Source organism: Melanerpes formicivorus, unplaced genomic scaffold, assembly GCF_026170545.1.
Source record: "Melanerpes formicivorus ecotype bairdi unplaced genomic scaffold, bMelFor1.0.p_v2 SCAF_14, whole genome shotgun sequence".
Lineage (NCBI taxonomy): Eukaryota > Metazoa > Chordata > Aves > Piciformes > Picidae > Melanerpes > Melanerpes formicivorus.
Window position 1 is genome coordinate 3252514 of NW_027142366.1, and position 26732 is coordinate 3279245.

At 55.4% G+C, this 26732-nt stretch overlaps 1 protein-coding gene and 1 long non-coding RNA gene across 6 annotated transcripts in view; one reads left to right on the top strand and one right to left on the bottom strand.

Annotated features, from left to right (window-relative positions):
* Window positions 1–427: 427 nt before the first annotated feature.
* LOC137445148 (uncharacterized) lies at window positions 428–5591 on the bottom strand. 3 transcript variants are annotated; one of them, XR_010988344.1, is made up of 3 exons: window positions 5211–5591; window positions 3266–3376; window positions 428–2999 (listed from the first exon to the last, which is right to left on the bottom strand). It is a non-coding gene; the product is annotated as an uncharacterized lncRNA (long non-coding RNA). The 3 variants fall into 3 exon arrangements; XR_010988343.1 differs by having other exon boundaries at window positions 3266–3406; XR_010988342.1 differs by lacking the exon at window positions 5211–5591 and having other exon boundaries at window positions 3266–4125.
* Window positions 5592–11475: 5884 nt separating this feature from the next.
* TNRC18 (trinucleotide repeat containing 18) overlaps window positions 11476–26732 on the top strand; it is a 61338-nt gene continuing 46081 nt past the window's right edge. For all 3 annotated transcript variants that reach the window (XM_068146638.1, XM_068146639.1, XM_068146640.1), the window contains exon 1: window positions 11476–11750. In XM_068146638.1, the coding sequence (XP_068002739.1) occupies window positions 11549–11750 (202 nt within the window). In that variant the 5' untranslated portion in view covers window positions 11476–11548. The remainder of the gene's footprint in view (window positions 11751–26732) is intronic.

Here is a 26732-nt window from a genome sequence, read left to right on the forward strand (position 1 = left end):
CAGCTTGGGGAGATGCCTGCCTTGGGATGATGCTCAGTTTGGGTTGATGCTCAGTTTGGGGAGATGCCTGCCTTGGGATGATGCTCAGTTTGGGTAGATGCTCAGTTTGGGGGGATGCCTGTGTAGGGGTGATGCTCAGTTTGGGCTGACGCTCAGCTTGGGGAGATGCCTGCCTTGGCGCGATGCTCAGCTTGGACCAATGCCTGGCCTGGAGCAACGCTGGTCTTGGGGCATCAGGGCTGGGACCTGCCAGCAGCCCTGGCAGCCGAGATCTCCCAGCATGTCTCTCCCTCTCTTCCCCACCCCCAGCAAATTTAATTAAAAGTCATTCAGATTCCTTTGAAAGAAAATGTCATCCGTCGACACAATTACACTTTAACTAACCAAAGCTGTTACAGTTCCTATATATATTGGAATCAGGCTGTCGTTATTAGTTCTAAGTAAGTAATTTATTCCCATTATTGTGTTCAAATTACAGGATATTACCCCCTGGGGAAATAATCCTGTTATTTGAAATGTAAAAAAGAATTCACATGGACAACAATAGGTTCCTAAATGAACCCAACAAGAGTCCCCAGTCCAAGTGTGGCATCACTTGCCTCCGACAGAAAAATGTGGAGTTGGTTTTAAACCAGCTCTTGTCTCCTCTTTTCCTCCTCCCAGCCCAACAGAGGTAAACAGAGCTCCTCCTCTTCTTCAAATGGCTCTGTTGAGGGAGTCCTGGATGCACAGGAATTTGGTGGGGACTACGGAGGGGGCAGATGACTATGTGTGTTCCCCCTTATTCTGGGAGGGGGGAGGATCCCAGGGATGGTGGGATTCAAGTGCCCAGCACAGCTGAGGGGGTGCTGCTGGAGCTAGGAATCGCTGCCTTTCTCCAGTGAGGCTCTTTGGAAACGCTATTCCCTTGATCAAGATCTTCAGCAAAGCCAAATAGCAGCTTGTCTCTGCAACACCCAAACATAAGCAACTAATTTGGACCACCGAAAGGAAAAAAGGGGAGGGGGGGGGGGGGAAACAGAGAGAAAAAGAAAGAGGAGGAAGAGGGAGGGGAGGCAAGAAAATCAGATACACTTGTAACCTGATTACAACAGCCAGCTATGTGTGCAAAATCACAATGCAGCTCTATAATTAAATCTCTCTTTCCCCCTCCTGCCGAGCTCTTTCCTCTAACAGGCACGGTACAAAAACAGTCGTTAGGACATCACATTCCAGCTCTGACAAGGGGAGACGTTTTTTTGTCTAGAGCTGCTGGGCTCGTCTTTAAGGAAATAATAATTATAAGCCCAGTGCTGCTGGCTGACGAGCTTTGTGGAGCAGAAAGGGCTTGTCTTGTCCAACTGCTCCTTCCCCCTTGGCTCCACTCAAGGCCGTGCAGGGGACTGGGGTGATGAGAACAAAGAGGGGACAGCCACAGGAGCCAGCCACGGACAACTCCTCCTCGGGCTGAGGTTTGTGATGAAAGGAAACGCTGGGGCCTAACGATGCTCAAGGGCTCAGAACCACGCAGGTTTCTTCCCCTCTTGCCCTGCTGAATCCATCTCACTGTTGTAGCATCAGTGGTTTGCTGCCCGGTGCAGGCTGTGCTGGGGACTCCCGGGAGGGTGTGAGTGTTGGGTGGAAGCATAAAACACCCAGGGAGTCTGTGAGGAGCCAGCAGCTTCCTGGACATGGAGAAAACTCCTGCCACAGCATCTTCTCATGGGTTTCTCCTCTGTCTAGCACTCGGCTTGTCTGTATCCCAAAATGCAAGTCGATGGGGGTACATTCATGAGGTGATGGGGGGACATTCATGAGGTGATGGGGGGACATTCATGAGGTGATGGAAGGATGCTTACAAGGTGATCCAGAAACGCTCACAAGGTGATGGACAGTTGTGAGGTAATGGAGAGATGCTCACAAGGTGAGGGAGGGATGCTCACAAGGTGATGGAGGGATGCTGCAGATGGAGCAAGCTCGACAGAGCCCAAAGGGAATGAGGAGAGGAGCCCCCACCATGGTGGCTGCTGGCAGGGCAGGGCATGGCATGGCAGGGCTGGCAGCCTTCTCCCTGGCTCTGCCTGTTAATGACTTTGATTTATGGTGCCTTCGTCACAGTGAGCTATTCCCATCCCTGTGACACGCAGTCTGTGCTTCTTCTGGCAGCTGCAGGCTGGATTCAGCCTCAGGAACCCATTTCCTCGAGGGCAGGCTCCTGCTTGCATCTTGGGGGGGGGTGGGGTATTTTTGGCAACAGGTTTTGCACCCAGTCTTCTTTTCTGCTAGCAAGTCCAGGGGGAGGTTGAGTTTCTTGCAAGGACGGCACATCTTGTGCAGCGACTTGTGGCGTGGTGGGGAGGGCAAAGGAAAAAGCCTGGCGTCAGGGAACTCCAAATATGGGTCCCAGCAGGCAAGATAATGAATAGTGAGGTAGGATTTAGTGAGTGCACCTTGTTGTGGCAGGCTGGCACGCGCAGGAGAGCAAGACCAAGAGCAGAGGCGGGCGCTGCACCGCGTGGTGCGCGACATGGAAATTCAGATACAGCTCCCATAAAGCTGAGGATGTTGGGGTTTAATGGCAATTAACAGCTGTTAAAAGGTGAAAGATCTACTCCAGTAACACCTACAGCTTCTGGTGCCTCTCATGAAGGGATTGGAAAATGCATTTGTGAGTGTTAATTTTAAGCCACGCTAATGCACCCCGGGGAGGCAGATGGGTTTACCTTGCTTTCAGGTGGAGAAGCTGACACAGGCCAGGGCACGGTGTGGGGACGAGCATTTAATCCCTGCCTGGCTCTAGAAAAGGGATGGGACCAAGCCAGGGACTGGCTGGTAACGTGGGGGCAGTTTTCACCAGCGTTCCCCCAGCCTTTTATTTTAGGAGGAGATTAAGTCAGTGCAAAACCAGAGGCGCTCACAAGTTTAACCTTCAGCAGGACCCTCGCGCTGGGGGAGCACGTAGGAAATCGTCTTTCCCTGGGAGATGCTGCAAATCTGGATTTTCCAGTTCCTGGAGGGCTCTGCTTGTTTAAATTAGAAGCAGATAGCAGAGGTGAATTTTAAGAAGGACAGAGCAAAGGCACACAAGTCTGCCATTAACTTCTAAACTTCTTTCTGCAGATCTCCCGCTGAGTAAATGCTTTTAGGAGCTTCAAACCGCAGCTTTTAATATCTCCTTAACATGCCCCACGATTCCTTCTCCCTTCCCCCTCCCTCCCTGTCAAAACGGCAAGAGCAGCTGTGAATATTTTCCATGTTAAAATGTTTTGTATGCATAGAAAAGTACCTGCAGCTCCTGTGGGCCGGGCTACGGAGAGCTGCTGGAGCCAAGGGGAGATATTTTCTATCAGACCTCAAAATAGCACAGGCTCCCGCCTCTCGCTCGCTCGCTCGTGTCCTGCATCCACGAGGGTTATTTTTGATTAAACTGACAGATCAAGGGGAAGAAAAAAGGCAAAAAAAAAAAGAAAAAGAAAGAAAAAGAAGGCAGAAGAATAAAAATTGCCCGTTTCACTGTGCTGATGCAGACCCTCTTGTCATTCCGAGCTCGGCGTTCCCCCGCGCCTGCACGCAGGGCTGTTTGCAACCCCCTTCCCCACCCCACCCCAAGACCCTGTAGTACTGGGGGTGTGAAAAGAGGCACTGCAGGTTTTGGGGAGGTTTCCCCCTGCACGTTTCTCTGCTTCAGCACATTCATTTCTCTTTTTTTTTTCCTTTCAGCTGGAAGGTGTAACTGTCTCATCCCTGCCTTACAACCAATTTAGCAGCCGGGCCGGAGCTGGAAAGTGCAGGCAGTAATTACAGCTCTGGGAGCCCTGCTCCTCTCACAGCTCTCTGTGGGCTCTGTGTGCTTCCCTAGGTTGGTTTTTTTAATCTCCCTGATCTGGGATGAAAAAAGGTTATTATTGGGTAAAAAGGGGGAAAAAAATATAGAGTAAACCCACCCTGAGCTAGCCAAGATCTGGTCTGGCTGTGAGCAAAGCCTGGTGTTAGGGGCTTCGTGGAGGGTGGGAGAAGCACCCAGCACGGGGCAGGTCCTGCCACGGTGGATCTCAGCTTGAGGGTTAGGGGGGGCACAAATAGGTGTGCAGGTGACAGAGGTAGGGAAAGCAGGGTGGGTTTGTACATACCCCCCCCCCCCCCCCCCCCCCCTTCCTGTGCTGTGTCAGGAAAATAAATCATCAGGCTTTCTTTGGACTGGAGAAGCAGGCTGCAGTTCGGGAGGTGTCAGGCTTTCCACAACTCAGGGCTGTGGGATTGGAACTGCTGTGAACGGCGGGGAGGGGGCACCAACCACTTCCCAAGTGTGTGTCCCCCGGCTTTTCCCTCACCCCGGCAGAGGCACGGTATGAGGATGCTGCAGCCCCAGGCATTAGCTACAGCCCCTTGGTGGGGGGAGGGGGGGTGGATTTCTGGGGCTGCTCCCCACCCCATGCGAAGGCTGCAGGCAGGCTGTGTGTGGGGTTTATAATCAGCCAGGATTTATGGAGAACAACGCAATCCCGAGCTCTTCTGGTCATTAATCAGGATTTCTTCACTTGGTTCCCAAGCTGCTTCCCCAGGGATTTCCTCATCAGGACCATCCCCCCCCACAACCCACCTCCATGGACGGCAGCTCTTTCCTTGCAGACAAGGAGGTTAGGGGGACACCCCCAGGTTTCTGAATCAACTGACCCCTCCTTGATGAATAAATCCCCCAGGATCCATGGGGATAAATCCCAGCAGGGAGCCCCTTGCTTTAAATCCCACCTCTGCCCTCACAGGGTTTCAGTTGGGGGGTGGGAAGGGGAAGAGGACCTTGCTGTCAGACTCGGTTCTGGTTTTAAGATGGGGGTGTGTGCAAAGTCCAGCGCTGGTTTTGCAGTGAAAGGGGGGAGTGTGTGTCCCCTAAACCTTGGCAGCCCCCCCAAATGGAGAAAGATGCCCTGGAGGAGGTGCATCTATCTGGTTTGCCTCCCAAGTCTCCAGACAGGTTGTTGTTCCCCACCCTGAAACAATTAGTATGCCACCCCAAAACAGGGCAAGATGCACTCGGGGGGCTGGGGGGCATCAGTTTGCTTTGCCTCAAATTTCCACACAGGTCTTGTCACACCCCCCCCCCCCCCGACTTCAGCAGCCTCCCAAAAGGGGGGATGATGTATTGGGGTGGGGGGCATCTCACCACTTTTCTTTGCCTTCCAAGTCCCCAGGAAGGTTCCACCCCAAATCCTCAGCCCTGCCCCGAGTCCTACCTGAGTCCCCAGGGTTGTGGGGATCGGGGGGAGGCAGTGCCCGGTGTGGGGCAGTGAGCTCCGCTCCGTTCCACTGGCTTCTGCCCGCTCCCCTCCGCTTTGGCAGGGACAGGGAAAGGAGGGGCCGGCCCGGAGGCTTCCGTGTTCGACCGGCGATGGCGGGGGAGAGGAAAAAGTGGGAATAAAGAGGAAAAGAAAAATAAAAAGGGGGGAAAAAATAAGGGGGGGGGGGAAGGAAAAACGAGGAGGAAAAAGTAATTAAAAATGGGGGAAATGGGAAAGGGGGAAAAGGTAAAAAAAAAGGAAAATGAGAGTAAAAGTGAAAAAAAAGGAAGAAAAAAGGGAAAAATACAGAAAATGAAGGCAAGGAAGGCAGGGGGAGGGCTGGCGGGCGGGGGTGCCCCCTCACCGGGGCGGGGGACGGCCCGGGGGCGGGCGGCACCGTGGGAACCAGCCTGGAGCCCCGGGGCATCGGCACCGGGGACGGAGGGCGGGTGGGGGGCAAAGCACTGCTGCTTCCGACCTCCCCTCCCCATTCCCCCATTCCCCCCCCCCCCGATCGTTTTTTAATTACAAAGGGGTATTTTTAGAGAAAAAGGAAAAAGGTCTTCGCTCTACAGCCGTGAGGGGGAGATGGGAGAGCCGCCGCCACCTCCCCCAACTTTCCTGGGACTTTCGCGAGGTCGTCCCCCCCCGGTTTATGATGTTGACCCCTTCGCCCCTCGGGGGGTCAGCTGCAGCGAGGGGAGGGGGAGTCCTCTTGAGGAAATAACTGGGGGAAACAAACGGGGGGGGGGGCAGGGGGCTGGGTAATAGGGGAAAATGGTGGAAAAATGGTGGCTGCGCCCAGGGCAGCGGCAACAGCAGCATTCCGCCTGGGAGGGAACAAAGTCATCATCATCATCAACAACATGTGGATGTACAGATATGATATAGATATGCGGGGGGGGAAGCTGGGGTTTCTTCTTTTTGGGGGGGAGGGGAGGGGGGTGGGAGGTAGCTCGGCGCTTTGCAGCAGCTCTTCTCTCCCAGCCCGCAGCTCCTGCTACAAGATGGCTCCCGATCGGGGGAGGAGGAGGAAGAGGAGGAGAAGGAGGAAGGTCCAGAGCGGCGGGGGAGAAAGGGGGGGGAGGGAAGGGGGGGGGCGAGGGGAGGGGGGAAGGGGGGAGTCCCTGCCACCACCCCCACCCCCCCCGCCACACCCGGGGTTTTTATTAGCATTTCGCTGATTTATGGCATGCCAACCCCCCGGCCCGGGGACAGCGGCGGGGAGGTCCGGGCGTGAAGGCATTAAACATTTATAAAATATGCTTTTAAAGCCACATAAAAGCCATCAAACCATTAATTTTTTTTTTTTCCTCCTCCTTCCCCAATTCCTTCCCCCTCCCCCCCCCTTCCATGTTGGGTTTTTTTTTTTTTCGTTTACTAAAAGAGATAGGGAAAACAACCCTCCCCCTGGAAGCGGCGGGCTTCGAGCCCTCGCTTCTGACGCAGCCGCGTTTTGCTCTTAAGATATAAATAAAAACACATACATAGATAGATATACATATATATAATTCTTCCTTTCTTTCTTTCTTTCCCCGTGTTAAACACAGCAGCTTTCGGAGCGTGAGAGCTTCTTCGGGAACACGCCGCCGGTTCGCTCAAAACCATTAAAAACTAAGCAAGAAAGTGCCGGGGAGGTGGGCGGTGGTACCCCGGGGGTGCCGAGATGCGCCGGGGAGCGCAAGCGCTGCCAGCCTCCCCTTCGGGGGCTGATCCTCTCCTATGGGGGAACATTGCTCCCTCTTTGGGGCTCATTCTCCCCTTTTTAGGGCTAGCTTTTTCTGCCCTTTTGAGCTCATTCTTCCCTTTTGGGGTTGTTTCTACCCAATGGGGCAACATTTTTCCCTATTTGGGGCTCATTCTCCCCTTTTGGGGCTGTTTCTCCCCCATGGGGCAATACTGTTCCCTCTTTGGGGCTCATGGTCCCCTATGGGGCAACATTTTCCCCTATTTGGGGCTCATTCTCCCCTTTTTAGGGCTAGCTTTTTCTTCCCTTTTAAGCTCATTCTTCCCTTTTGGGGTTGTTTCTACCCAATGGGGCAACATTTCCCCCCGTTTTGGGGCTCATTCTCCCCTTTTGGGGCTGTTTCTCCCCTCTGGGGCAATGTTGTTCCCTCTTTGAGGCTCATTCTCCCCCTTTTCAGGGCTAGTTTTTTCTTCCCTTTTGAGCTCATCCTCCCCCTTTGGGGTTGTTTCTCCCCAATGGGGCAACATTTCCCCCCATTTTGGGGCTCATTCTCCCCTTTTGGGGCTGTTTCTCCCCTCTGGGGCAATATTGTTCCCTATTTGGGGCTCATTCTCCCTGGTTTAGGGCTAGGTTTTTCTTCCCTTTTGAGCTCATTCTTCCCTGTTGTGGCTGTTTCTCCCCTATGGGGCAATATTGTTCCCTCTTTGGGGCTCATGGTCCCCTATGGGGCAACATTTTTCCCTCTTTGGGGCTCATTCTCCCCTATGGGGCAACATTTTCCCCTATTTGGGGCTCACTCTCCCCTTTTTAGGGCTAGGATTTTCTTCCCTTTTGAGCTCATTCTCCCCTGTTGGGGCTGTTTCTCCCCTATGGGGCAACATTTTTCCCTCTTTGGGGCTCATGGTCCCCTATGGGGCAACATTTTCCCCTATTTGGGGCTCCTTCTCCGCTTTTTAGGGCTAGGTTTTTCTTCCCTTTTGAGCTCATTCTCCTCTTTTGGGGCTGTTTCTCCCCCATGGGGCAATATTGTTCCCTCTTTGGGGCTCATGGTCCCCTATGGGGCAACATTTTTCCCTATTTGGGGCTCATTCTCCCCTATGGGGCAACATTTTCCCCTATTTGGGGCTCATTCTCCCCTTTTGAGGCTGTTTCTCCCCCATGGGGCAATATTGTTCCCTCTTTGGGGCTCATGGTCCCCTATGGGGCAACATTTTCCCCTATTTGGGTCTCGTTCTCCCCTTTTGAGGCTGTTTCTCCTCTATGGGACAACATTTTCCCCTATTTGGGTCTCATTCTCCCCTTTTGAGGCCATTTCTCCCCCTTTTAGAGCAGTTTCTCACTTCTAGGGCAAGGTTGTTCTTCTTTTTTAAGAGTTGTTTCTCCCTTTCTAGAGCTGTTTTTTCTCGTCCATACCACGGCGGACACCTCGAAACGCTCCTGTCCTGGGGGGTGTTTATTATAAACAAACAAACGAAAAATTAGACCGTGATGAAATGAACGATCCTCCCTCCCCCCAAGCCGATTTTGGATTGAGTAAATGCGCGCAGCGGTGGATGGGGAAGCTGGGGGGGTGGTGTCGGCAGCCCTCCCCCCGGGTGCCCGGGGGTGCTGCGCTGGGCTGAGCGGGGAAGAACGGAATGACAGAAGAGGGAAAAGTAAAAGTTGTGCTGGCCGGCGGGGAAGAGCTCAAGGCCTGGCGGGCAGCCCAGGGCCCTCCCCTCGCCCCCCCCCCCCCCCCCTCCCCGCGGGCGGCTTCTCCCGCCTGTTTCTAGCGCTAAACCCAGCTGGAAAAAACAGAATTTTGGTTAAATCCGAAGGGGGGTGTGTGTGTGGTGGGCTCCTCCTCCAGCCGATTCACCCTATTTTTAAATCTTTCGGGGGGCGGGGCTCGGAGGGAGGGGAAGGGGGGGCCGGAGCCTCCCCGCCCCCGCTGCCCCTCTGCCTGAAAGGCCGCTTTGTCCGCGGCGGGGCCGTGGGAGAGGGCCCGCCGGCACTTCCCCCTCAGCTTTTTCCCGAGGAGGGGAGAAAACCTTCACATCCCTCCGCTCGGGGCCCGGCGGGGAGGAGAGCGATTGAAACTCCGCGGATAATAAAGGGGGTCGTGGGGCGGCTTCCCTTCCCCCCCCCCCCCCCTTTCCCTTCTACTCACACCCCCAGCAGCTTCCCCAGAGCGGGAGGGGACACACACACACACACACACACACAACCCGAAGCCGCTTCCCAAGCCAACCGCCGCCAGCTACGAGCGGGAGAGCGCTGAGGGGAGCTGGGGAAGGGGGAGCCTGGAAACGGCAGCGGGAGCGAGACCGCCAGGGGAGGGGCCGCGGGGAGCCTGGAAACCGCCGCCTGTTTACCCGCGGATGAGTGACAGCGCGGCTGACCAATGGAGCGGCGCGAAGGTGCGGTGGGCCTGCCCCAGGCGCGCGGAGAACAATGCGTGTTTCATGGCCCCGGCGCCGCCGGTTTTTTTTTTCCCTCCCCTTGTTTCTTTTATTTTTTTTTTCCCCTCCTTCCCGCCCCGCGCCTTTTTTTTTTTTTTTTTTTTTTTTTTTTTTCCTCCCCTTTCTAATTTTTAAAATTTTTTTTTAAGCGCCGCCGAGCCGCGCGCGGGGCCAGCCCGGGGAGCGGGGCGGGGGGGGGGAGTTGGTGTGTGTTGGGGGGGTGGGGGGGGGGAGGGTGGAGGCGATGCTGCAGCTCGGCGGGGCCCCGCCGCTCCATGGCGCGGCCGCCGCTGCCGCCTCCTCCTCCTTCTCCTCCTCCTCCTCATCGTCGCCGCCGCTGCTGCTGCTGCTCCCGCGCTGCTGCCCCTGAGGAGCGGAGCGGAGCGGAGCGGAGCCGGGCGGCGGGCAGGGCGGCGAGCCGGCACCCCCCGCCCCAGCCCCGCACCGCCGCCATGCCCCGCGATCAGGCGGCCTGACCGCGCCGAGGTAGGAGCCGCTTCCCTCCCCACCGGGGGGAAGCCCGGCCGAGGTCTCAGGCGGGGAACGTCGCGTCTCCCCCCCCGCCCCGGCCTCTCTCTCCGGATACCCGCTTCCTTCTCCCTCAACCCGCTTTTTTTCACCTCTTTTTTTTTTTTTTTAAAGCCATTTTTTTTTTCCTCCCCGCATTTTTAGTAGTTTCCAAGCGGGATCCGGCCGCCCCGGGGTGAGACTCGCCCCGCTCAAGCCACGCAGGCAGCGTTCAATTTAATTCAATTCCTAAATTCCACCCAAATAAACCAGAAAAAAACCAACAATCCCACCGCTTTGGTCTGGCTTTAGAAATTACATTTTTCTCTTCTCTTTAAGGCTTTTTTTTTTTTTGGTCGGGGGGGGTGGGGTGGGTGCTTGTTGTTAATCATTTCTTGGACGGCAACCCCCTTTCCCCCCCCCCCTTCCTTGCCTCCCCTCCCGTGCTGGCAACGGCCGGCGAGCAGCCGGGGAAGGGCGTCGGGGCCGGGGCGGAGCGGAGCGGCAGCTCCCGGGGCTCGGGGAGCCGCTGGACGGGGCGGAGGTGGGGGGGGACAGGCAGAGAAACACCACCTCCCCCCCCCCCCCCCCACTTTATTCTTCGCCGTGTTTATTATTTTTCACTGTCCTGATGTAAAACCCGACGGGCGGGGGAATCGCTTCATCAGTCTGCAAGTACAATTAGAGATAATTTAAAATAATTTTCTTTTTCCAGTCTTTGGGGGAAGCGAGTAGTTTCGTTTGCCTGAGCGGGAGCGGCTCGGGGAAAACAAAAAAAAATTATATATAAAAGGAGGGGGGGGAGGAAATAATCAAAAAACACCCCCCCCCCAAAAAAAAAAGCAACAATCCCACATTCCAAGGGTTTGGAGTCTTGGGAACAAGGGGGAAAAGAGGCGAGAACCGGGGCTGGGGAAGCGATGCCGCCGCCGGAGCCTCCTTCCCGGCGAGTGCCACCGCCGGTTCCCCGCTCCCGGGTGAGGCCTTTGGAGGAGTAAAACGGCTCCACGAAGAAAAGAAAATGAAAGAGGGGGGTGGAAAGGGGAAAAGCGGAGGGATTTTTATCATTTTTGAGGGGTGGTGTTTGGGTGTTTTTCTTTTTGGGTCTGTTTTCCTGCGCTCCGGGGAGGAATGCCGTGCCGCATCCCCGCCGGGTTCGTCCCGCCGGAGCCGGGCTGCGGGCGCCGCCGTGGGCTCTCCCCGCTTTAGTGGGGGGGACACAAATTTAACACCCCTTTGGAAAAAAAAACCCAAACTTTAAAAAATACTTCTACTTTCCCTCCCCCACCCCCAACCCGGGTCCTTTCCCACAAGTTTTCCGTGGATTGTTGTTACCTCCCCCTTCTCCCCTTCCTCCGCCCCGGTGGGGAAGGTGCCGGGTGGGTTTTGAAGGATGTTTTTTTGGGGGGGGGTCGAGGCAGGTCGGTTCTCACCACCCCCCTACTTCTCTCTTGCAGGCAGCACCGAGACCGCCGCGCCGGGGCTGGCTCCCTGCACCGCGCCATGGGACGCTTGGACGCCTTATTTTTGAAAACCATCTGATTTTTTTGGGGGAGGAGGAGGAGGAGGGGGGTGGGGGGGCGGGAGGGGAGGGTGGGGGGGAAGGCGGTGGCGGGCACCGACAGCGATCCGGGAGATTCCTTGAAGCCGGCGAGTGGATGATGGATGGCCGAGATTTCGGGCCCCCCCGTTCGGTTCACGGCCCCCCTCCGCTGCTCTCCGGGCTGGCCATGGAGAGTCACCGACTGGGAGCCACCGGCCGCCTGGCTCCCGCCGCCGGTCCCATGGCCGCCGGGCTTCCCGCCGCCCTCCAGCCCGGCAAGTTCCTCGCATCGGGCATCAGCCTCCACTCCCACCCGGGTAAGGCTCCGCGGACCCTCCCCCCCCCCCCGCCCCGGCAGACCCCCACGTCCACCCTTTGCCTGCCTTCCCCTTCGCTCCGCTTGTGCTGCGGACTCCCGGGAGCGGCGGGGCTTCAAACGCGAAACACAAAGAAAAAAAATACATATTTGGATGTCTGCTTGCTGCTTTTTGGTGTGTTTTCCCCACGGGTTTGGTGCTTCGCTTGTCTTGGTTGGGAAAAAAATAAGGGAATGGGAGGAAAAATGGAGAATAGGAGAAAAATGGAGAACGAGAGGAAAAGCTACGGAACGGGAAAGAGAAGAGAGGGCTAGAGGAAAAATAGGGAAATGGAGGAAAAATAGGGAAATGAAGGAAAAATAGGGAAATGAAGGAAAAATAGGGAAAATGTAGAGGAATTGGGAAAAAGTAATGGAATATGGGGGAAAAAAATAGGGCAACTGGGGGGAAAAAATCGCGCCTAGCCGATAAAATTCCCCCTTCGCAGCGCAAGGTCTTGTTGGCACCGAGGAAGGTCCCTGCCGAGGCGGCTGCGGGTGTTTTGCGGAGTAAATCCTGGGGATAAATGGGAATTTTCGGGAAAGCTGGTGCGATCGGGGTGCGGAGGGGAAGAGGCTGCTCTGCTCCACTGGGTTGCCTCACGGCTGGGCACAAAACCATCCCCGCGGGCTGGGAAATGGGGCAAAACAGGGTAGTTTCGGTGATTTTTAGCTCCGCGGAGCTAAGCTGCTGCTCCCAAGCCCGGGCGCAGTCCCCGCCAGCCCCGGGAGCGCTGCCGGCAGGGAGAATTTTGGTGTGGTGCCTTTTTTTCTTTTCTTTTCCTTTCTTTTTTTTTTTTTTTTTTTTTTTCCTCCCTTCGCTGATTATTTTTTAAGCCTGCAAACAAAGTTGTGTGCAGGGACTGCTCCCTCCTCCTCCTGGTGTTTTTTCCTGCCTTTTCGCCGCGCTCCATCTCCGGGCAGTCCCACGGCTGCTGCCTCTCCGTTTCAAAAACAAAACCAGACATTGGAATGTACGAGGTTTTATTATTATTTTTTTCCCACAGTCAGCTTTTTTATTTACTTGCCTCCACTGCGGTGTTGTTTGTGGTGGTTTTTTTTCTTTCTTTCTTTCTTTTTTTTTTTTTGGTGAGGGATTATTTTGTTTTTAACCCCTTTCCAAGCTCCCTTTCCCAGCGGCTGGCAGGCTGGGCTCTACCCACTCCGCTGCCCGCTGTGTTGTGCCGGGCAGCTGCTGAGCTGCCGCCGAGCTCTCCCGGGGAGGACGCGAGGGATTTCTGACCGTTTGATTTCCCTCGCTGGCTATTTTCTTTCTTTCTTTCTTTCTTTCTTTCCCTTTTCTTTCCCCTGGGCGTGGAGAGGTGACTCGGAGTTTACTTTAGGCGTTGGGAGGGTGACAGGTTTTGCAATAATAAACCTGCTTTTCTCCCAGCCGCCCGGGATGAATGACTTTGAAATTTGCAAACCTGATTGCCAACATCTGCAGAGAAGGAAGCAGCCCGAATCGAGGGAAAAAGATTTATTAGTTTTAGGCTAGGTGGCAGTGCCAATTTCCCAGGTGCTAGGAGGAGAGGTGTAAAGAGAACGGCTATGAAGCCAAGCACATGGGCAAACACCTTTTTTTCCTTCCCTTTTGTCCTTTTTTTTTTCCCCTCCTCCCTTTTTTTTTTTTTTTTCTGGGTATTTTTGCCTCCCTTCCTCCCCCTCCTGCTAAAGCTGAATACAATCACTGCAAAAATCTGTCTGGACAATCTCAAGCCAAACCGAGCATGGGTTGTTGTAATGGGTTTTTTTTTGCTGGTTTTTGTTGGGGTTTTGTTGTTGATTTTTTTCCCCCCTTTGCATCTTTTTTTTCCCCTCCTTTTTTTCCTTTTTATTTCTCCTCCCAAACTTTCCTTCTCTGGTGCTTCCCTGAATTCCAGGCAGTCCTGCAGGGAAGCGACCAGCTCCAGCCAAGCCGACAAAGCCCTGCTCCGCGCTGCCGTCCGTGAGCTCTTGGGCTGGGAGCGAGCCTCAGATCCGGGGCCTCACACATAAGGGAATGAGTTTTCAGATCTCTCCAACATATATTAATGCATTATTTTTAATTTCTACTTCTCTGAACTCTTTGGAAAACCCTCCCTTACGCCTGACAGCTCCTCCGGGTGCCCATCTCTCTCTGCGTGCTCCCTGGGACGATTGCTCCCAGAGCTTGCTTGGTGCCAGCGGCTTCCAATTCACAACAGGGTGAAACTACCATAAAAAGATCCTTACAATTAATCAAAATTCCCATTATCCCCCAGCAGTGGGATAGGCTGGGATTATTAATAGTGCTTTTTGTAGAGCTTCAACAGCATTGTTTGAAATAGGGATTGTTTTCTGCTAGGAGGGGCCCTTTGTAGGTTTGCATTTGCAGCGTCGATGTTGCCGTGTGGAGTTTTTTGTTGTTGTTGTGGTGGTGGTGGTTTTTATTCTCTGTTTTGTTTTAAGGAGGGGTTTGGAAGGGTGGAAAGCAAAGGCTTGTGCAAGGGGGTTAAGAAAAGTGGGCAGGAGGCAAAGCCTTTAAATAGAGTCAGTTCAAACTGATCTTTAAATACCAACTGGGCTGAAGAAAGAGGCTGTTGAATCTGTCCCAGCATTCTCCTAAAATAAATAAGCCCCTGTAAAAATAGCAGGATTGGCCATATTTGAGAATCCTGCTATCTCCAGCACCAGCTTCTTGTTTTTCTCAGACCCTCTGCTCATGATGCCAGTCCCGGCTCTGCCCCAGCGCCAAAACACAGGCACTGGGCTATGTCTGGTGACCCCCAGACCCTTGGTTTCTCTCTGGGGGGTTTCTAGTCTGTGGTAGCGTTTCATATGCCGCCATGCATGCCGAGGGGATGGGGACAGAAGCCCCTTTGTTGGAAGCACACAGAGGTTGAAGTGCCCCACTCTGTGCTCTCACCCATTGCCATCTCCCCGTCCCCAAGGCGGGCAGTGGGGCTCAGGGGGCTGGGGAGCAGCAGGGTGCTCCCAACGGACTCTGCCGTGGGAGGAAAGTGACTGTTTGAAATGGAATTTCGTCCCTGGCAGCGGTCGCCAGGAAGCCCTTGCCTAAAAAGAGGCTGCAGTCGATGGAGTCGGGCGGCCGAGTGCATTAAAGCAGAAGCTCGCCCTGCTCTGCAGCTTGCAGCTCAAAATACGGGGGGTTCATTATTGTGCTCTTTCCCTGCCCCACCGTCTTTGGGTCCAAGTGAGTGTCCTGGGCTCGGCTCCATCCTGCGGCGGTTGCGATGTTCTTGGCAGCTTCTGTGTTTGGGGGGAGGTGAAAAGACTCCCTCGGATGTAATTGTGAAGGGCTGCTGTGGGACCATGTCCCTGCCAAGCAGCGGGTCTGTGTGCGAGCAAATAGCGTTCGTGTGCCAAAAAGACTGAGGTTAAAATGATAATAATAAAAATCTGCTTTTTTTTTTGTTGGTTTTTTTTTTTTTGCTGCATACTGAGGTGTCCTTCCTTGGGTTGGGATATGGACGGGGAGGGCTACTGGAACGGGTCTGTGTTTGGATAAAAGGATGCCCAGCGTCTTCCATTCAAACCCGTTTCAGAAATGCTTTCCAGGGCCCGGGAAAAGGGACACACCTGTATGAGCAGAGCTGACTTGGTGGTGTTAAATTGAGCTCGGGAGTGCCGGCTGGAAGGAAATCGGTCAGGCAGAGGGGAGAGGTTTGGGTTCGCTAGCTTTCCTGCTTCCACATTAGCATTGCATTCAGATGCAGGGATTTAAAGTGGGTTGAGGACCATCCCTGCTTCCAGGCCTGCAGTGCTCAGGGAGAAGTTTTCCAGATATCTGGGTCGGGTAGCAGCGTAGGGGAAAAAAAACATAATCCAAAATACCCTTCCCCGCCCCCCTCAAGGGTAGCTTTGCTGTGCCAGCAAAATCCCACTGTAGCCATCCTTATAATGGCAAAATGGTGCTTCTGCTGAGCCTGCAGATTTTGCAGAGGAGGCTTTGCCGTCGGCAGTGCCAGCAGAAGCACAATTTGCTCATGAAACTGCATCCATGCTAAAATCCCTTGGCTGGTAGGAGACCCCGGGATAGCGCTGACACCGTGCTGGACCGAGCCCTGCCCGGGGCTGGGGAGCAGCGGCAAGGCTCCCGTACCAGTGATGGGATTTTTGGCTGTGGTTTGACGCGGCTCTTTTTGGTCACGTTTTGATGCTGCAAGGAAAATACCATCGGTGTTTAATGGCCCTTGAAATCGCGGTTCCCCCCCCATCCCTGCCCGCCCAGGGGGTGGTGCGAGGGGCTGAGCGCGGGGGGCTCTTTGGGGCAGGGGCGCTCTCTGCGTAACACCGGCAGGAATGCGGCCGCGGCCAGAGACCTGCCTGCGGAGGTTTTTTTTTTTCCCTCCTCCTCCCTTGGGGCCCTGGTGAAATTAGATGCTTTTTGATATGTGTTTTCAAGCAGAGCAGCGAGCGTGCTTGTCCGGCAGTGCTCGGGGAGGTGATGCCGGCCTGTGCCGAGCGGGGATGTTGTGCTTGGACCCGTCACACTCTCCCGTTTACACCAGGCATCCCCGGGGGCGGGAGGAAGCGCTCGGCCATTAAGTGATGCCCCTGCAGCTCCCACGGGCCTGCAGCCAATTCCGTGAGCAAGGCAGGAGCAGCCTCTTCGGTTTTGCTCCGGGGATGAAATGGGAGGAAAAATGGGACTTGGGTATTTTATGGGAGTCATCTACTGTGTGCTCCTGGAATGCTGGGAGCATGGTTTCTCGGATATGCTGGTGTTTTCCCAAGGTCCTGCTGGTTGGATGGGTTGTGGGGTGGCATCTCCATCCCTCAGGACAGGTGGGAAGGACTTTGTAGTCTGTTTTCCAGCACCCATTGAAGTTCCCATTATAACTAGTGGTAACTGGTGTCTGAGACGCTGGGCTTGGACTGCGGACGAGAGCCCAAGGGCCAATGTGGTGACGTAAACTTGCTCAGAGCAAGGTCCTGCGGGATCCTCCACTTTGTTAGGGTTTCTAATACCTTTCCCAGCTGAATAGGCAATAACCTGGCCCTGCCCCTGATATGTGATGCTGGTAAAGATGTGTTTTATCAGCATGGGTTCTGGCAGCCCTTCTCCTGCCCCCCACTCAGCAATGAGTCTCCTTGGTGGGGTTGGACAACCACCGTTCCTAGCCCTGACTGATGGTGTGCCAGGGAAAATTTGATCTGGAGGATGTACTAGTGCTAGAAATTCTAGCTGGGGGTAGCATGGGGCACCAAGCAGGTCCCTGGTGCTGGGGGACAGGCTCCTGCTCTTTCCCAGCACAGCAGCTGTTGGAGAGATGGAAATCACCGGGAATTAATCTTCCTGCAGACGTGGTTAGCAGAGCAGGGCTTTCGTAAGGGAAATTTTAGATCTCCTTCTTAGGATAACCCAGGGTAAAGCTGAAATTAGTTTATAATTATATAGCAAATAACCGCCCATCTTGTCATTTCACCATCTTCTGATGAATATGGAAATGAACATTGTTAAGAGGAATTAACGTCCTCACGGCAGCCTTCCAGGTGAGCCTCGCGGCTCGGCCAGGGCTGCGACCGGCAGGAGGCTGTCGGATCACCTCCTTTAACTGGGGTTAGCGCCCGACGAGTTGAAACAAGGCCCTGTGTGTTTTCAGCGTCTACTGAACTGGTCCAGTTAAAGCTTGGGGCGGGAGGTGGTGCAGGGAATCGGGGCCAGCCTGGCATGTGCTGACACGAAAGCTGCCTTGCCGGGACGAGGAGATGTTGGTCTGGGTTGGGTAACGCGATCCAGCATTGCCTGTTCAAGGTGCTGAGGACAAGGGAGTGCTTTGTTCTGCCTCACTGCTGAAATGGAGAGCGCAGCGGGCCCTGAACCGACCCCAAAACACAGGCGGGGTTGGGGTGGGCAGGGAGCCGAGGGCAGCCCCGAGCTCCCTACCTGTGGGGCTGTGGTGAGGGACAAGCACTGCGTCCAACTGTGGCAGCCTCTCGCTGGCTTTTCCAGGTGGGGATGCTCTTAAACAGGCAAAGTTTGGGAGGGGAGTGCTCCAGTGTGGCTTCTCCCTGGCTATGATGATTTGGGGGTTTCCTCCTATCCCCATGCTCCTGGCTAGCTTTGCTCCGGGATGGCACAGCTGGATGTCTGCAGGCATCGTGACTCTGGGGAAAGCCCTCGTCTCGCTCTGCTATTTATTTGCTTTGCTTATTATTCCCCACTCCCCAGCTCTCAAAGCACCAAGGGGACAGCAACCACACCAAACCCTTGTACCCAGCCCCGTGGGCGCTGGCCGGGGCGGCAGGAGCCGCGCCGCACGGCGCTGCCAAGGCGCTGACAGTTGGGCTCTCTCCCCACGCCGCGGGGATCAGCTGTTGGGTGCACAATATGCTCTCTGCTTTCCCTCTCCAGCTGTTGTCCCTGACGGTGATGGGAAGCGAAAAGGTAGTTGAGAGTTTGGTATCTCTAAATCAGGGAGGTGATGGGCGGTTGAGGGAGGGCTCAGTTTATCTGAGGCTGGGTTTTGTTTAAATCCAGCCAGACCTGAAATAACAGCAAAAGGATTGGACTGACCTTGGGAATAAATTCTGTTGCCAGCAGAGCAGTGGCCAAAGAGCCATTTTGAGGGAGGCTGGATGCAGGCAGGCAAGCTGAATATGGTGGGCTTGATGGTTGGGGGGGGGGAAATATGCCCTTTTAGGGGGAATATCAGAGATTTTTTTAAGGCACTCGACCCCATCTGCCTGGGTCTCTATCCCCAGCAACTTCTGCAAAGGTTGTTCTTGCTTCTGCCGCCATCCATCTTCCCCTGCCGCGTTACTGCCAGCAAAGAGCCCTTTTTACGTTTGGTGGTTAGATATATTGCCCGAGCTTCCCTTTCTGCCCCTGATCTCTTCTCAGCAGAATTCCCTGTGGCTTGAACATGCTTTTAATATGTTAAGTTTAATTGCTTTTAATAAAAACAACAAAAAAAATAATTAAAAAAAAAATGGAAAGAGCTGGCAGTGGTTTTGAAGGGCTTCAGCTCCTGGCTGGCTCGCAGGCGGTACAGCGCGTGAATGGAACAGCCCCGTGTTATCTCCACACAGCGTGTGTCATCCTGCTGTGTTGTGTCCTGGTCTGGGGTGGGGAGGCGTCCCACATGCCATGTCACATGCAGGCCAAATGGGTAGTACTCCAGCGAGTAAAGATCTGGGCAGGCGAGTACAGATGGGTGCAGGCGCCTTCCCGGGCTGTGGGTGAAAGTCCAGCACGCCAGAAGCTAGGCAGGAGCGCCAGGAACCGGGCAGGCACACCAGGAGCCAAGAAGGCACACCAGAAGCTGGGTAGGCACACTGGGAGCTGGGCTGGCACACTGTGTGCCCTGCTGGGGTTTCCCTTTGCGATCCCAGTGCTGCCGTGGGGCTTTCTCCTTAATGAGATCAGTGACACAAAGTGGCCGTTCTTCTGCTGCTCTTAATGGGTGTTCAGGTTTGTGTGGGATTGGAAGTTCCTGTTTTCATCAGATGAGCCCTCTCTGTGAGCAGTTTGTGGACAGATCTTCTCTTCCTCAGCTTCAGGGCTGACATTCATACTGGCACAAGTGTTTCAGGCTTTGCTTTCCTGCTCCCCTCTGCCTCCACTCCTTCCCAGCCCTGGCCCTGGTGTATTTTAACTGGAATCCCTACCTTGAATCTCACCATCAACCCGAGCTGCTTCCATCTTGTGCAGGACCTGAGAGCTCTGTGTCCTTCCCTGGTCAGGCTGAACACTGCTGAGAGGAAGGAGAAATGCAGAGGTCACTCTTGAATGGTTCTTGCAGGTGCCCTTTGGTCTCCCTCGTTGAGCTGTGTGAAGACCTAGGTGTGTGTATCTATACGTGTGTAGGACATCCATCTAGTGCTTCAGCTGAGGGAGGGGGCTGGCTGTCCCTGCCTTGTGAACTCGGGGCCAGGTTGGCACTTTGTCAATAGCCCAAGGGCTGTGCTTCAGTTTGAATACAGATTTGCATAATTCATCAGGAGTTAAACTGCACCACCCTAATGTTTGCCTCTGTGTTTATCTCCTGTTACCGGCCGAGGCTTGTGGTGTTGGTGCTGTGTTGGTGCAAAAAAGGTGGTGTGGACTGGTGGTCAGGAGGATGTGAGGAGGGCAGGAGCCTCTGGAAAGCAAATAGGCTGAATGCAGGGTTGGAGGGAAAGTTTTCCTAAAGAGGCTTTACGGGATTGTGCTTCATCTTTGGATCTCATTCCTCCATAGCCAGGTGTCCACAGCCCATGGCTGCATTTCTCCTGGGGTGGTTCTGGTCCCTGTAGAATCAATCCATGGAGGTCCATGGGAGAGGGATGCATTGCCCCCGTGGCACCCAGAGCGGGACATGTGGGCACCTCTGGCTGCACCTTGCACTTATGCCATCCTAGCCATGCTGTGTCCAAGTGGGGATCGTGAAGCCAGAGCCCATCAAGTATGGTGGGGGCATGGCAATGCCTTCACTGCAGCGCTGGGGCGTTCCTTGCAGCCAGTCCTCTCGTGCTGCCTGTGTTTGTGTGGGGGGTTACTTGCTGGCTGTGTGCTGAGCATGCACACGTTGGCATTGTGGTGTTCAGGTGTGAACAGCGTGCTGGGACACTCTGTGCCTCAGTTTCCCTTTGCAAGGCCAGCTGCCCAAGGGGTGCTGAGCTGTGACAGGTGCTTTGCAAAGAGACTTCAAGCAGCGATGGAGAGGCTGCAGCTCCCAGGGCTTTGAGCCATCCTGGCTCGTGCTGATTGTGCCTGGCAGGGGCCTGGGCAACAAAACAAACCCACATGCAGATGTCACCTCCCCACCAGATGCTGGTGGTGTGGTGACTCTTTGGGTTTTGGTGGTGGACCTACTGAGAGAGCAGATCAAGCTGCTATGGGGAGATGCCACCTCTCTGGTGGCTCTGGTGAAACCAGTGGTGTGGGGCAGCCTCCAGCTTGGGGACTTGCAATTGAGGCAGCTGATTTCTGGAAGAAGGAGTGAGGTGAGAGTCCTGGTTTGGCACTGTGTGGACTTGGGTTTGCAGAATGGGGGGTGCCCAGACTCCTGCTCTTGGGCCTGGTGGGGACTGTCCCGGCTGTGAACCTTCACCATGCTGGGCAGGAGGTCAAGCAGGGATAAACCTCGGGGTGATCTCACGGTGGCCCCCCACGCAGAAGGGAGGCAGCCAGGGCAGTGGGTGAGCAGGCCAGCCGTGGGAAGCTGAGGGGAGAGGCGAGCAGGTGGCATTTCCCTTTCAGTGGGCATCCCGGCGTGTGTCCGCAGGGCCGGCTGCTGCCCGTCACGCAGTGGTGTTTAATTTCTCAATGGGAGGGCAGGGAGATAATGCTGCACAGTCCCATTTAACCTGCTGGTGACCTGGTCTTAAGTCATTGTGGCTGAAAATAGAACGTGTTCCCTCCAGGGCACGGCTAATGGCGCTGGGAAAGCTGGGATCTCTCTTTGAAGGCTGATTTAATTGCTGCTGGCAGGCACTTGGTGCAGGTGATGTGGGGACCAGTACCCCGGTGCCATCCCACAACAACCTCCCCCTCCCGAGTGCCTGTAGCTCTCAGGGCCCTGCCAATGATGGGTAAGGAGCTCTGAGCTCTTTGCTGACAAAGGCACAGGACAGCAGCTCAGAGCCATAAAATGGGGGTGTGTGTCAAATTTCTGTGCATAGGAAGGAGCAGAAGCACCTGCAGTGAAGATGTGTGGCTGGTGTTGGGGGCAGATTCATCCTCAGGCCCCCTGTGCTGGCCACCAGTAGCTGGAGGGTCTTCAGTGTGATGAAGAATGGGCCAGAGAAAAAAACATTTGGATGCTGTCCTAGAAAATCAGGGGAGGAATGAAGGCAAGACTGCAGTCTAGCAGCCACCTTCTGCATTCCTGAGGGTTCTGCTAATCAGTTTGAGTGTTAGAATGACTCTTTATTAATTTCCATACAGCATCTTAGTAAACATGGAGCTGAAGAGCCCACTGAGTTGGTTCTTGCTGTGTTAGTGTAGTGAGAGCCTGGAGGTTTTGGTGGACCCCTGTTGGGGTGCCAGGTTTAATTATGCCAGCAGAAAGAGAGACAGCCAACGTGGTGTGGGGGACTGCAGGCTGGGGACACAGAGGAGAAGCTTCTGCTGCAGCAGCCAGCAGTGGCCCAGGAGTGTTCACAGTGGTTGGAGTGTTTTTGCATCAGGGGTAATGTGGGGACTGGCTTGGTGCTTCCCAGACTGCCTGTTTTGGGCTGGCTGCTCATCATGTCAGGGGTCCCAGGGAGATGGTTTCTGTTCTGGCCCCTCCAGTGGGAGGAAAAAACATCTACCCTCTGCCAGAGGGATTTGTGTCCCTACCTTAGTAACTTCTCACTATCCTCTGTGAAGATGCTGCCAGCAGGGAGGTGGTGGGTAACCTGGTGGGCTCTCCAGTTCAAGAGAGACAAGGAACTCCTGGAGGGAGTTCAGTGGAGGGCTACAAAGGTCTTGAAGGGCCTGGAACATCTGTGTGAGGAGGAAAGGCTGAGAGACCTGGGGCTCTTTAGCCTAGAGAAGAGAGGGCATCTTCTTCATGCTCAGCAAGAGCTGAAGGGTGGGGGGCAAGAGGATGGGGCCAGCTCTTTAAAGTGGTGTGCAGTGACAGGGCAAGGGGCAGTGGGCACAGACTGGAAGCAAGAGGTTCCATCTGAGCATGAGGAAAACCTTTGCTGTGAGGGTGCTGGAGCCCTGGAGCAGGCTGCCCAGAGATATTGTGGAGTTTCCTTCTCTGGAGAGGTTCCAAACCTGCCTGGTGATCCTGGGCAAGCTGCTGTGGGTGACCCTGTTTTAGCAGGGGGGTTGGACTGGGTGATCTCCAGAGGTCCCTTCTGACCCCCCACCATGCTGGGATTCTTTGATCTTCAGGGCATTGCAGTGATGTCCTTCTGTGGCCCCAGGCCCTGAGGCACTGATGCACCTGAGATTGCATTTGCTTTGTTGCACGCTGGAAACTGAGTCTGCAGGATGCTGGGGCCAGAGCTGGGGCAGGAGCGCCTATCCCTTGAACCCTTGCAGCCACTACTTCTCATTTTCTCCTCCTCCACCATCTCCAGGGCACTGGGGCTGTTCCAGCTCTGAGGTGAGGAGGAGGTGAGCAGTAGGGCTTAACCTGATGACATTTATTTCCCCAGAGGCAGGGAACCCCCCTTGCTCTGTGCGTGCACCCTGCCCTTTGGTGTCCCTCGGCTGCAGGAGCCTGGCATCGTGGTGCTTCACCAGGAGGGTAGCAAGGCACTGAAATCATGGCAAGGCACCAGCAGGAGGGCTTGCTGGAAACCCAGCACAGTGTTCCTGTGCTGACACAGCTGTGAGCAGTAGTAAATATTGAGCAAGAGCCACTTAAAAATAAAGGAGCCTGAACACAGATTCCCACGTGGAAGAAAATAAAATTAGAGGCAACAATGGGGAGCTGCACTGAGCTGGGAGGAGAACTTGCCTTGGCTTCCAAGGTGGTGATGCCTGCAGCTGGAGGAAAGCAGCACGGTGGTGTTGGAGCTGGCAGAGGCCAGGAGTGTGGACCTCCCGCTGGAGGATGCCCTCCCCGAGCTCACTGTGGCTCTTAGCAGATGAAATGGGGAGTTAAATCAATCTGACTGTTCTGGATCTGAGGGGGGGGTGTCAGTTTTACCTCTGTACTTTGCACTGGTGAGGCTGTGGTCCAGGTGCCTTGGTTGTGTCCTGGTGTGTTTGGAGGGCTCGTGTCAATGCGTGCCTCGTGCGTGGCACCGAGTCAGGGCAGCTCCGGTGTCACTAGAGCTGCCCCAGCAGGCAAAGACTCACCCTGTCAGCACTCTTGGAGCTCAGCTGCCTGCAGACATGAAGTTGTGCAGGAGAAATAGCTGTGGCTGTACCCTGCTGTGCTGTGTGCCCCTGTGTCGTGGGGCAGGCCTGGGAAGCTGTGTGCTGCAGGAGGGGTCCCTGAAAGAGTCCCCTTTGGGAAGCTGCTTCTGCAGGGAGAGAATCAGGGATGCACTGATGATGGTGAGCATGGGACAGATGGTGCTGGTGCTGGTGTGGCAGCCATCCTGCCAGAAGTGGGAGGGAGCCCTGTGGGGGTTGGCAGCCAGTGGGTACTTGCTGTGCTTGGGCTTCTAGTTCTCTTCCATCTCCGCCAGGGAAAGGGAACTCAGGAGGACAAAAGCATTTATCCAGCTGTTTGTGGCATGGACTGGTGTCCCAGTTGGCTGCCTGTAAGGCTCTGAGAGCCGAATGGGGGAAGAGGTGACTGTGCTCCCGGCCAAGGGCGGCTGCAGCTCCTGCTCCATGCCAGAGCCCAGCAGCCGGCTGAGACCCTGGCTGTAATGGGGCTGCAAATCTCCCTTGGGTGTCTAGAGCTGAAAGCATCCCGTGGAAATAAACCCAAAGCCTCCCTGCTTGTGTTTCCCAGCCCTGCTGGGCTCAGACCAGAGGGACTTTGGGGCCAGGCTTTTCAGCTTGGGCCCCTCTGCTGCCACAGCCCCTTGCCCAGCGCTGCGTGGTGGCATGCCTGCTTCCTGGCAGTGTGTCCATCCATCATGGGCCAGGGAGGAGGGGTGAGATGCTGGCAGTTGGAAGTATTTCATAAGTCAGAAACCTGTAACGGGCAGATGGGGCTGATGGGGGAGAGTTACTTCACCTCTCGTGGGCTGCTGGAGGCTGTCAGTGCTGTGGTGACAGGGCTGTGGCTTCTCAGGCAAAGATGGCTCGTGCCCAAGGCTCGGCTTTGGGGCGTGCTGTGCAACTGGCACCACACGTGGCCAGCTTCCTGCCTGCCCAGGCCACCAACGCTGCCGCCCAGCTGGGTCCCATTGTGTGGTTCCCTGTGAGGTGGAGGTGCTCTCCACAGGAGCAGAGACTTCGTGGATGCTGCTTCTCCCTGCTGTGTCGGTGCTGCCAGCTGGTTGGGAAAACTGAACTGAGGGAGTGAATTCTGCATTGAGTGGTGTCTCTCTGTCACCTCCCACTTGCTGTCCTTCACCCTTCGTGGGTGCCCGAGTGAGCCATCACCTCTGTGCCGGGTTGGCAGTCAGCATGGATGGCAGCAGGGCCATGCTGTGAAGGTGCCAACTGGTGGCCTGCAGCCAAGCTGGTGTGGAGCAGCTTTCCCAGCGCTGGTGCACACCAGTGTTGCACCAGGCATGCAGGCTGGCTCATTGGCCAGTGCTGTGTCCACTGGGGGGGAGATGTGCTCGGCCCTATCATGTCCCCATCCTGCCTGGCTCTTTCACAATGCAGCCTTAGCCAACTCATCCAGCTGGGGCTGGGTTTCAGGCCTGGGGACCAGGGGAGCTGAGATGGAGAGATCCTGCAGGTTATGAGTGACTGGTGGCATGCAGCAACCTGCTCCCCTATGGGCAAATCCACCCACCCACCTTCATCACTTTGACCAGGCAATGCTTTCTGGTGGCTCCCTCCTCCCAGGGAGTTTTGGGCAAACCCCCAGCAGGCTGAGCACGTGGGGCTCGTTTCCCTCCTGCTTCCTCTGGCGAGACCTTCGGCCTCCAGACGTTTGGTGTGTGGTTTGTGTGGTTGCTGGTATCTCATCTCCCCATCAGTCACATCCCCTCTCGGTGGTGAGTCACTCTGCCATACCTCTTCCCTTGCCCGTGCCATTTTGGAGAGCTGAGCAGAGATGAAGATGTTTTCCACTGAGCTGACACATCTGCACCCGCCAAGTTCCTCTCCCAGCAGCGCTCAGTGATTTATGTCTCAGTGGTGCCAAGCAGGTACGTTTGGTTGTGTTGGAGCTGGGAAGGAGGGGGACAAGTGTGCACCCCCTCTCCATGCCCATCCTCTGCACCCACTGGAGCATCACAGGGGGATGGGAGCAGGGATGTGCTGGCCCCTGAAGCTTTGTAACCTCCGAACGGGGCTGCTTTGGGTGGTGTGTGCCCGTGCTGGCAAAGTGCTTGCACGTGGTTCATGTTGGTGGGACCTTGCCCGGGCGGCCAGTGGCTGTACTGCTGGGCACACTTGCTTGGTGTGGCAGGGAAGGGAAAGGGGTACAGCAGGTCTGGTGCTGGCAGCGCTGCCAGCTTGCACCTCCCTGCCTGTGCTGTGGTGCCAGCACACCTCCAGGCGAGCAGTCGGCTGCAGGAGCGTGGCTCAGCCTGCTGGGACCTGTTGGCGTGTCCCTGGGTGAAGCAGATCTTGCGCTGGTTCAGCAAACGCTCTGGCCCCGGGCAGATGGAGATGGTTGTGGTTTCCCCCTTTCCCCTCCCTTTCTCCTGGCAGAAGCCCATGGTTGGGGTGAGCCGTGCCTTGCTCACTGCAGTAGAATTTCTCCCCTTGGCATCACTTTCTGGCACAGAGATCCAAAGAGGGAGTGACTTGCCCGCGGCCTCCTCCTGCAAACGCAGCTGCTTGTTGCTCAGAGGAGCAGCTTCAGCTCCAGGTCCTGCCCAGGGCAGCAGGGCAGTGAGTTTTGGGCTGTGTGCGAGGCTTAAGCCAGCCCATCAGCATTGCTCCTGCAGGGCTGCACGGAGGAAGGGATGCTCTGGCAGTGCCTCCAGGTTGAATTTGCATTGGGTTCATCCTCAGGAAGGCTGTGGCTTGAATCTCTCCTCCCTGCCCTGGCTCTGGTTCCTGACAGGGAAGAGACCAGGTAAACACAGCCCAGGCAGCTTCTCCAAGCAGTTAGCAAGGGAGAGTTTTGCTGCTGGTAAACCCAGTGCTGAGGTTCAAGTGTCTCTCTGTCTTTGCTGCTGGACAGCTGGGTGATGCAGGGAAGTCTCTGTGCTTGCCCATGTCCCAGTTTCTCCACCTGCAAAGCTTTGGGATGTGCTTTGAGCCCCCATGCTGGGCTTACATCTCTACCATGAGCAGCACTGCTGCTGTGGCACCAGGAAGGGCTGTCTGGTGCCAGGTGGGTCTGGGGCCTGGCTGATGGCATCAGCTCAATTCTGCTGCTGACCAGCTGGGGTGGTGATCCTGCCCTGCAGGGTCCCCAACCTGTCCATCTGAACCTCTCTAGCTCAGACTGCGTGTAAAGCTGCTTGTTAGCACTGTGCTTCCTGCTTCAGCACTGCAGCT